The sequence below is a fragment of the Scophthalmus maximus genome, chromosome 10 (genome assembly GCF_022379125.1).
Source record: "Scophthalmus maximus strain ysfricsl-2021 chromosome 10, ASM2237912v1, whole genome shotgun sequence".
NCBI lineage: Eukaryota > Metazoa > Chordata > Actinopteri > Pleuronectiformes > Scophthalmidae > Scophthalmus > Scophthalmus maximus.
This window is the reverse complement of record NC_061524.1, coordinates 11,646,123-11,656,965: the sequence shown is the minus strand read 5'-3', so window position 1 is coordinate 11,656,965 and position 10,843 is coordinate 11,646,123. Positions and strand designations below refer to the sequence as shown.

Below are 10,843 nucleotides of genomic sequence, written 5' to 3'. Positions count from 1 at the left end.
AACAAATAAGCTGACTGGGAACCGGTATTCTGATTTTGAAGCTTCTTTGGGTGCTCTTGTTATTTCGAGCACAGACTGTTGATATTGAACAAAAGCTATAGCAACAAATCGGTTATTATTTTCAATAAGGAATATTTCTTATATTCGAATGAATGTTGTGATCAGCTAGCTCGGCTAGAGGCAGTGAGTCGCGTGTCGCCGACGTCACACATTTGACATTGGCATGGAGCGTGGTAGCAAGGTAATGCTAACATGACAGACGTTTTTAAACTTAAACTGCGGTGCTCTCTAATACAACTATTCTTGTATTTGTGCTAAATGTTTGGTGTAAATAATGGAAACCAAAATGTTTAGGCTTTGTTGTTCGGACTCGTGACGTATTTTTTATCTGATGCTAGCAATATCATTAGCAAACCCTTTAGCTTATTAGCAGTTAACTGTGTATACTTTCTCTCCAGCTGACACGATAGTCGTTGTAGTCATGGCTCTTCCTCAGCTTTCAAGATCCCTTACTGGCCTCCTCGTTGGCACATCGTCCATAATCCAGCAGCGGACTTTTGGGTAAGATCATCTTCCTTCGGTTATAGAGTCAAATTAAATGAATCTTTAGTTCAGACACATAGATCCATGTCAGTAAAGAAACGGAAATAGAAATACAACACAAGGACAACAAAACACAGAGACATTGCCGTTGACAAGTCCCCAGTGATTAAAATACATAACGACATCTGTGCCAGTATTTCCAATAACAGGATGAGTACCCTGTGTCGCTTTGTGTAGGCTCAATCAAGACCCTATAATTATATATATGTATTTTTAATTATAGAGGTCTGATGTTAAAGGGATGATGTGACCAGGTAACTTAATTTGTTGTCATTGTAAGGTGGAGCTTGGGTTTGTACATTAATATAGCAACAGCAACTCTAGCATCTCAAATTGTTTTTCTTCCTATCCATGTGAAGTCACCTTGGAGCCTGTCATAATTTCTTTGATTATTTTTGCCCTGTTCTCAGAGCTGTACAAGGGTTATCAGAAATAGGTGGGGGTTATGCAACTTGTTTAGTCATTCTGTCATAGGGTGAATTTTTGTTTTAAACTTTACCCCTAGGAAATAATGAAGTTATTTTCGTGCATCATAACTGCTGACTGAGGGGGTCTCTGAAGGAAACCTGAAATCATTAGTATGATCTATGGTATTTGGTAATGTGTAGTATCCCATGCAGTTTCCTTTAGTTGAGATGACCTCTTTACTTTTTGTCTTGCCAGTGTGTCCCCTGTTGCAGCAGCCATTCAGAAAATGACAAGAGTCCGCGTTGTGGACAACAGCTCTCTTGGAAATACACCATATCACCGCGCACCAAGAGTGATCCATGTCTACACTAAGAATGGCGTAGGGAAAGTCGGTGACAGAGTGTTGCTTGCCATCAAAGGACAGAAGAAGAAAGCTTTAATCGTTGGACACAAAATGCCTGGAGAACGCATGAGTCCACGCTTTGATTCGAACAATGTCGTTCTGATTGAGGAAAATGGGAATCCTACCGGAACAAGGATTAAAGTTCCTATACCCACACATCTACGGAAACTGGAGGGAGACTTCTCCAAAGTGTTGGCAATTGCTAGTTCATTTGTTTGATAACTGCATATTTCAGCTGTGATTTTTGAAATAAATAATCTGTGCATTTCCCCATCTGCTGTGGGGTATATGAGCATCTTATGCTTGTTTTTGTTTTGTTTTCCTAAGTACACTTTAAAAGGACCATACACTGAGTCACTGTCTCTTTTTACTTAATGTGTGTGAAAGACCGTCTACTTGTTTGACTTTTACTGAGGCCTCTCTGTTTACTGTAAATATAACCTCTACCATGAATGCATAGGAGTTTTTTGTACAGTCTGAGCAGCCAAATGTGGGGTTAGTTTTTGGCTTAATGGGACAAAATGAAAAATGAGAAATCACAAACCACTAGGGAATATATATTTAAGGCACATCATACATTTACAACACAAAACACGACTGGCACATTTTTAATAGCTGTTTATAACATGGTGTCATGTATAAGGCATTCAGTATAATGTAAATGTCACTTGAGTGAACTAATACAGTATTTCTCATTAATGTGAGGCAACTTCACTAACCACTTCTTCAAACTAAAATCTAGTGCAAAATGAAAACAGTCACAAGACAAGGTGCTTGACTTGAAACTGCAGAAAATTACTTGTGTAATATTGAAATAGTCTAAACTTCATTTAAAATGCCAAGAAATAATTTGAAAAAAATCCTCTGACATCAGATCAGGTCTGTACTGCCACCCACAGATGCAAGACTGAAACAACCAACTTGACAGTGAGGTGATGATTCCTGTTCTAAATATTTCATTGATAAAATCTGGTAAAAGTGGAAATGAGGGCTGAATAATTCAGAGACTAAGACTTCACTTTTGAAGTACTACAGTTACAGACATATCAAAATCAATTCATCTATTTTTTTTAACCTGCTTTAGTGAGATGTCAATACAAGATAAAACATGAGTAAATCATTTGATATTCATACAGCAAAACTAAAATGTGGAAGTGTAAAATCGACTGTCACAATGCACATTACAGCTAGCAATTTTTGTCATGCACAGACTCGTGCTGTTTTTAAGAGTTGACAGGTAAATGTGGCACATTTTCTGCTTCATACTGTAGGTTTGCATAGTTTCAGCCGGGAGACACGTCATGGTTTGACTTTAGCTTTTTTTTTTTGCTGCTTTAGTCGCTGAGTTGGGATGTGTTAAAGGAGAAGCATGTCACTAAGGCTGCGGGGTCTTCAGGGTCCCGGTTCATGGCGGTCTGTACCTTTACTCTCCTCTAGTAATGACTTTTCTTCATCCACACATTGTCAGGTAAAGCCACTAGCAATGTGAAAAATAAAGTTAGTAAAACAGAAAAGAATGACAAACTGTGATTAGGTTATTTTTTTAAAAGCAATTACCTCTGTGAGATTAATCTCAACCACTCCTGATCCCTCCTTGTCGAACTGCTGGTAAGACCCTGTTAAAAAGTGTGACATTTTTCATGATTGGCCAATCGTATTCTAATTCCTATTGTATTAACACCTAAAATGGTGTAAATATATGGTGTTAATATTTCCAATAACAAATAAAGCAATATTACTCACTAAACATGGCTTCAAGCTTGACCAAGCAGCAGATGAAGTTGTCAAAGTCAATCATCTCATTCTCTGCGTATCGTGCTACCAGAATCTGGTTCAGTCGGTTATTTAGTTTAAAACCTACAAAGGAACACAGACAAAAAAAATAGAGAGGGCTGTAGTTCTAATCTGTGATATTTTGCACTGTATATGATTGTGGAAAGGAAAGTCAAGAGCGTTCTACCTGCTGCCTCCACAGCAAGACGCATCTCATATGAGCTCATGGCTCCTGATTTGTCAAGGTCAAACTGCCTGAAAATGACCTGGGGGACGGTGACAGAAGTGTAAGCAGAAATACAGAGAGTCAAGTTGTGTGTACTGTTATTTTGACACTGCAAATATTTTAATCATACTAACCAGCCACTTCCGGATCTTGTTCCAGAGGATCTGAAACTCCACAAGTCCCAAACGGGCACTACCATCTTTCTGGTGAACACGGTGTCAAGGGGAGAAACACTCAGACACTCAGCATGGTATATGCTTGATTTTTTTCGTTTTTGTTTACAGAAAAAATAATACAATTTTTGATCAGTTCATGCCTGATTACTCATGAGGATACATCCATCAGATTGATCATGGTCCTACATGATTCCATACTGAAGCCATCGGTCTTCAGGTCTTTGTCTGAAAAAACAAAAACGCTTCTTTTAATCAGACTAAGCTACAATGACTCAGTTAAAGAGCCAGTATTGTGATAGTCTACAGTGGAATCTTGTAACAGTGACAGGAGATGTATAACTAATATGTAAACTTTCCAGCATCTATTAATAGGTATCTAAAATGAAAACTCACGTCTGGTGACAACTCTGTTTAGAATGGTCCTAAGTTCTCGAATAGAAATCTCCATATCCTGGAAAGCACAGTGGACAAGAAAAGAGAATTTGCACATTTCCAGTTCAAGTCAGAGCAGTTTTATCGACTTCATTTAATTCCATAACAAGGGTGATACCATTTTGGATCTTTTAGACTTTAGATATTATGCGAGAGGCCACTAAAAAAACCAAATAACAATATCATCACTGTTGGCAATAGTTCAATTATTGAAGTAGTGTTTGCGAGTACAAATGCAAACAAAAGATTCAAAACAGTAAAAAAATGTTTTTTAAGAGCCTACCTCTCCTGCTAGCTGAGCAAACATGGACTTAAAGGAGTCATCAATATTGTCTTCAGTTATATCCTCCTGTAGATAAGCAAAGAAAGAAGCTTTGACTAATACTTAATATCACACTTAGTTCCTAATATTAATAATGTAGATTATTTTTTCCCTTCAGTGTTATCCATGTGCCACTTATACGTACATCGTCTTCTAGATCGGCAGAGACTTGATCATCCAGTTCTCTTGAATGGACAAAAAAAAATTATGAGATTTACATTTTTACATTTTACAAATACACAGACATTAAAGTCACATAGAAAAGACACATACTCTGTTTCTGACTGCTTCTCAGTGAAGACTCTGAGGACAAAGTCGGCCTCTTTACCGGGCTCAAACGTGGAGGGGACGATGAGGTACTCTCCTGGGGGCAGGCGCAGTCGTGTGCTCACCTCTCTCAGGTTAATGAAGGTCTCTGAGCGTGCACACGATGATTGGCTCAAAAAGAAATTTTTCTTCAAGTGGACATTCTGGCAGCCTCTGTACTAAGGGCAGTAGGAAATAACACATTGGTTGAGATGTGTTTGTTTGTTTGCCAAATCACTGGTAAAGTAAATCAACATTATAATCAAAACTATTTTGTTAAATGAACAGTGGTAGTAATTAATGCTGGACCTACCTCTTCTGGGATCTGCAAAAATAAAAGGAAACATTTTTAATGTATAACCTGAGACAAAATTCTAAAACTATTAATGTAGTAAATGATTAAACCAGGAAACAAAAGAGAAAGAAGTGATTTTTATCACTGTTCTCACCTCATAGAGAGCAAAGCCAATGGTGTGCATGTCCTGACCTTGGCGTCGATATCTGCGGCGGTCCTTCTGCATGAGCGCTACTAAAAAACTGCACGCCACCTCATCATCCTCGGGATCATCATCTTCCTCCAGCAACGTGATCTTATACTGAGGATTGATCCAATACGTGTCTACACAGAGAGTACATTTGTGTAAGCCTACTTTGTAGTCGCAGTAACATAACAGGACTTGGTTGTTGTGCTGTTAATTACTCAATGAGTAATATTAACAATGTCAGCGTGAAGACGTATGAAAGGCATTTTTCCTGCAACGCACTGGGATGGTTCCTGCAGCCTCCAGCGGTGCTGCCTCTTCTCCAAGTGCCGTGGAACTTAATGGTGTTCCAGTGGTTGACACTGTCCTCGCTGAGAGCATCTGGAGTCAAGTTACAGATCTCTAGCCGGTTAAACTGCCTCGTGAATTCACTGAAGGACATCCTGGAAGATACAAATTAGCTCTGAGTGCAACTTCGTTTTTAAAGTGGATATTTCAATACTGCACTGATTCAATTCTTGTTCAGGGTTAGATGAGAAGACTGACACCAATGTATCTATCTGCTGATTATGAAATTGGAGCCTCATACAGTGTAAAAACAACAAGTTGCACTTTCAAAGCTGATCACGAAACACAGAGAAATAGCCCTGCACATACACCTATGTAAAACACTATTTTACATGTATTTGTCCAGATTAAAAAAAAAGAAGATAATGTGTCTATTAGGGAGCTTTAGAGGTGCTGATGGTTGAATTTTGTTATCAATGGACAGAGCCAGGCTGGCGAAATTAAACATCATACAGATGCAAGAGTTGTATCAATCTTTCCATTCAATTCTTGGGGGGAAGCAAATAAGCAATTGTAATATTCCTTACAACCCCCTACATTAAATTCATCAAATTTCCATTAGAGTGGGACATCTTACCAAAACTCCCCATCTTCCATCTTCAGATGCAAATCCTCTCGTTCAGAAGAGTCGATCTCTTCCCATTCAGGCGAACTACACACAACAAGACAAAGAGACTGGAATAAAGGGATTCAATACCCATGAAAGAAAACTTTATGAAAAGCATTGGAGGGGCGTTTCATAACCTGCACATAGGCTGCTATATATAATATAAAAGAAACTAGAGATGAAACGTTAAGTTTCATACATCAGAAACATTTATTCTTCGGCGCACTCACTTGTCACTCCAGGCACCAGTCCACTCCACCTGGCCCCATGGGTTACGTACTCGGATTAGGCGTGTCATATTGCCACGGAAATCGACCTACATAACACCAGAGTGATAGGTAACGTATTACCAAAAATGTAATTAATTATTGTAACCTATTAAAGGCAACAGAGTCATGCACACACAGACCTCCTTCAGGCCAGTGACGGAGTAGGCGTGGCCCTTCACAAGCTTCTTGAATGTAACAGCCTCCATGTCGAATGCACTGGTGATCTGTAGTCATATAAAACGTTGTAACTGCAGCTGAGCATGAAAAGTCTAGCACAGAAATAAATGAAAGTGCTTTTAATGCAATTGGCTTTCTCAAGATGGCGCAGCCTTGATCTGCATCGTCTTGGTGGTGTGCCAGTGTGCTCAGCACTTACATCGATAGAGCAGCCCAGCAGGGAGCCTCTCTCCAGAGCTTTGGCGATGATCCTGTACAGATCTCTGGGTGCCTTGCTGAGCTCGTACATCTCAGACACACCACCTGTGAAGTCCTCAAACCCTTCAGTGGTGCTTCCCCCCGACAGAGCCTCATAGGAGCCATTCAGCCTGATGCCACATTAAAAAAACATCAGTTTGATTGTCATCAAGAGCAGTACTTCAGAATATGGTTTAGCGCTTCCCACTAAATACACTCTGGTGAATAATTTAGCATGTGGACAGGCTCTTCCAATACCTACTTAGCATAAGCCTTCTCCAGGAGCGCACTCCAGAATTCATTGCCCTCCGCCGAGTGGACAAACATGAGCTCCCCGTCTTTGACCGGCAGTCTGTCATCAATCACAACATCCGTCCATTCGCCAAATTGCCAGAACTGCAACACAGAGCAATTTTTGAGAACCCCAACAATTGAAACTCCCTCACTACCGTACTCAGGACAAACACCAGAGGATGAAGTACCTGAAAGTGGAAGATTCCAGCATAGTCATCTTGGAAGGACTGCCCATGTGGGACAACCCGATGAAGAAGCCTCTCATTCAGGGTGAGAGAGCCGATGGCTGCCAAGAGCCAGCAGTCACCTGCGGGTGAGACGAGGCATTTATGAACCTCCATCCAATTATGTCTTTCTACTGTTTTTTATGAAATCTTTAACATTAATGACTCAACCAACAAGGACTTACCGAGTGCTCCCTGACAGATGTCTGTTCTGGTGGCACCACCCACTATGAACTGAGGGTCCCCTGTCAGTTCCTACGGAGAAATTAAAGGTCTGGATGAAGACATTCAAGTACGCAGAGTTCAGGTCCACTTTAAGGCGACACATTTTTCAAACCCCCGCTATTCTTTCCATCTATGCGTCAACTGTCTGTGTCTTAATGAGGCGCTGTAAACAAATGTCACAGCAGGGAGTGGTCTGTGCCATGCGATGCCAACAGCTGCAGCCAGTGTCCTGAGTAGTTCCTGTCCATACTTGTCCCATTCTGTTTGAGTTTGCAGTCAGGAAATAAGGTAGTGTCACTGATGTGTTTGTTCACATGATGATGCTCTGTCATCAACAGAGGATAACTGCTCTCGTGAAATAATATGAGAGGACTTCCTCAGAATGATGAGTGAGGTAATTCCAGGTAATTCAGGCTTCATAACTACAGTCTGTCTTAAGAACCTCTATTCATCCGTACAATTGTGTGTGTATTCTAATCTCTGAATGTGGTAATAACTAAACTCTCTCACTCAATTTCCTCACCGTGGGTCTCATCCACTCCACACCTCTAGTTTTGGAGGAATAGGGGGCGAGCTCCTTGAAGCCCAGGGATGGAGGCTCAGCTGGGAAACAGGGGTCTTCAAACAGGCAGCCGGACTCCACACATTCTTGTTTCAGTGCCTCGTAGTCCTGGTTGGCAAAGTGCACAGCCTGCTCCTTGGAGCCCATACCTTCTGCCCGGAGCCTGTTGGCGTGTATGGTTGCAGAAATCCCTCCAGCTGGATACATACTGGTGCAAGATATAAATAATGGCGCTGGTTGGTGGGTAGGCACAGAGCTGTCTATTAATAGCAGAAATATTATCAGTGGCACACTCAAGAGTTATAGCACACCAATCAGGTGTGGCAGTGGTTTTAGAAAATAATGTTTATACTAGTGATAACAAGAAGCCAAGGCAACTGAAGAAACCGAGGTCAGGTTCTTGGTGTTGTATTTATTCATTTACTGAATCGGCAGGTTTAGCAAACAGAGGGGGTCCTACATTCTCCAATTTAAAACTTTTCCACAATGGAAATTTCAGTAGGTGATTTCTGATTTTCAAACGTAGGGAGTTAAAATCTAACCACTTTTAGGCCACTTAAAATTTTAAAAAGAAAGAATTCAGCATTTTGTTTCCCGTGATTTTTGTTCCTGACAGTTTGCAGAAGATAAATAAATAAATACAATTTATAATTAAGCAGTTAAATAAAATGTAAAAAGTCCAACTAACGACAAAGATTGTTAGTTGGGACCCATGACCTCAGTAATTTCAAAAGGGCAATAGCAGTAATTTAGGCCTTACAATAACGGTGAGTGGAGGGTAATGCTAAGTGGTAAAATCCTATATATCTATATTAAATCAAAGTAAATGTGCTCCCATGGAAACTTCAGTTAGAAACTGGTATAAACAAAAGCTCCACGGAGAAATAATGGACTTACAGAATTCATGTTGAGATGAAAAGTGACTACTGAGGAATGTAAGACATGAACAGCACAGCACTACCTTAAACACAGCAAAGCCAGGAATAACAAAGCAAGTCTGAAATATGATACCTTTGTTGTGTAGGATTAGCTGAGAGGAAGAACAAGACAAAAAACAAGAGAGAAGATGTCATTCATTGATGTTTTGGAATGGTTCAAAAAAAAAAGAGTGTTCAAAGATGATGAATCTTGAGCAGCCGAGCCGGAAAACGCAGGCCCTAATGGATTAGTGTTTAAAACTCAGGGGGGGTCTTTTTTTTCTTCCCTGCTTCTTCTCTGCTTTTAAATGTTAGAGAGGTGAGTCAGTGAAGTCTCCAGTTAGGACAGAATGACTTTGTCAGGGGGAAAAGAACCAAATACATCAAGAGCTGCCAGTTAGATCAAAAGTTTTTTCGCTTGGGCATCACTCCAGTGCTGGAGAAACTGGGACATGGGGTGGACCCTCAATGCCTCGCTGTTCAACTCGAAAGGAATTATAATGAACTGAGTTCAGTAAACAGTCCAGGCACTCACGGTTAGAAGGGACAACTTGGACAAAGCTGCAGCGGGCGACGGGGCAGGAGAGACATGGGACAAATGAGGGACTCACACATGTTGCTGTGCAAAACAGACCATTATTTTGACAGAAACAATTCTGCAGCAGGCAAGGACATTGTTCACAGGGCCACCCCGCACCCTGTGGAGGCCCCACATGCCTGTAGAGTCTGCAGGAATGTCCCCCTAGAGACAGACTCCTGCAGTCAAATGTCCAACAGCATATCTCTTTTTTCCCTCCCCAACCCAGTAGAAAAAGAGAAGGCTGATCCATGCAGTCCTGTGATGCTGATGTCATCCATATGACTTCGACCTAAACACACACACACACACACACTGGTGTCCTCGTGTGGACCTCGGACAAGTCATGATAATCCCCCGCATATGTTGCTTACTTGGAGAACTGATGGGCCTTTCACCATTAAAAGTAACCATGTGCCGGTCATTTAATCCAGGCTCCTGTTTCATTTCTGCGCAGCACCTGTTCCACAGTAACAGTACGGGCCCGTGCGTCTGATCCACACTCGCCTCCAGTACGCGTCAACGACTTCTGACAACAATACACCTTTTTCCACCATAATAATCCCACCCAGTGGACGCCGGAGGCCGCGGGCGAATTGAACCTCCGTGTCCCGACATGACAGCCCCAGTCCGGGGGCGTGCGGACTGTGGAAAGCGCGACAGCATTAAGGCTGTCATGTCCAACGCCGCACCAAAGGCCTGCACTGCAATCAGACCACGAGGCACAGTTACCTTGAGCCGGTTCAACTCGCTACAGGGATCGAGAACGAGGTCATCCACACGACCACACTTACCACCGCTTCACGGGCAAATCTCAGGTCCGTCAGTGTGAGGCGAGAGGCGACGATCGCGCAGATCTGGGGAAGGGGCCGGAGCGCAGGGCCAGCCCTCTCTGCTGCGCGCGCGCGCGCGCGCGCGCGCACACACACACACACACACACACACACACACACACACACTGCAGTCCCCCACAGGAGGAGGAGCCACTGCCTCACCCACCACCACACACTGCTTCCGCTGGAGGTGCTGACTGAGGAGATCAAATCAAATACAGTCTCTCTCTCACACACACACACACACACACACATGCTGATGACAGGGATAAACAAAATCTAGAGATTATACTATGAGCCAATGTAATGTAATGTGTAAAATGGTATTCTTATAATAATAACAACAGCCTTCAGTGTATCATTAAAGATAATATAATATATCCAATCAACTAATATTGTATACAGTATATCATATACAGCCAATCTAAGTGTATATAGGGGA

General features: G+C 41.7%; 2 protein-coding genes across 4 annotated transcripts; one reads left to right on the top strand and one right to left on the bottom strand.

The window, feature by feature from the left end:
* The first annotated feature begins 50 nt into the window (after window positions 1-50).
* On the top strand, window positions 51-1,714 carry mrpl14 (mitochondrial ribosomal protein L14). Its single transcript, XM_035606126.2, has 3 exons — window positions 51-241; window positions 459-561; window positions 1,267-1,714. Exons 2-3 carry the CDS (start codon window positions 482-484, stop codon window positions 1,631-1,633), a joined length of 447 nt encoding a protein of 148 aa, XP_035462019.1. The 5' UTR covers window positions 51-241; window positions 459-481; the 3' UTR covers window positions 1,634-1,714.
* Window positions 1,715-1,955: 241 nt separating this feature from the next.
* capn1a (calpain 1, (mu/I) large subunit a) lies at window positions 1,956-10,514 on the bottom strand. 3 transcript variants are annotated; one of them, XM_047335186.1, is made up of 23 exons: window positions 10,363-10,497; window positions 9,086-9,104; window positions 8,036-8,282; window positions 7,473-7,542; window positions 7,252-7,370; window positions 7,032-7,165; window positions 6,732-6,900; window positions 6,496-6,579; window positions 6,317-6,402; window positions 6,057-6,131; window positions 5,414-5,574; window positions 5,099-5,268; window positions 4,963-4,974; window positions 4,617-4,828; window positions 4,489-4,528; window positions 4,305-4,370; window positions 3,983-4,040; window positions 3,750-3,814; window positions 3,548-3,616; window positions 3,375-3,453; window positions 3,158-3,271; window positions 2,972-3,030; window positions 1,956-2,891 (listed from the first exon to the last, which is right to left on the bottom strand). In XM_047335186.1, the coding sequence occupies exons 3-23, from the start codon at window positions 8,279-8,281 to the stop codon at window positions 2,865-2,867; spliced, it is 2,115 nt and encodes a 704-aa protein (XP_047191142.1). In that variant the 5' UTR covers window position 8,282; window positions 9,086-9,104; window positions 10,363-10,497; the 3' UTR covers window positions 1,956-2,864. The 3 variants fall into 3 exon arrangements, with proteins under 3 accessions (XP_047191142.1, XP_035462008.1, XP_047191143.1); XM_035606115.2 differs by lacking the exon at window positions 9,086-9,104 and having other exon boundaries at window positions 10,363-10,514; XM_047335187.1 differs by lacking the exons at window positions 9,086-9,104; window positions 10,363-10,497 and having other exon boundaries at window positions 8,036-8,301.
* Window positions 10,515-10,843: the final 329 nt, after the last annotated feature.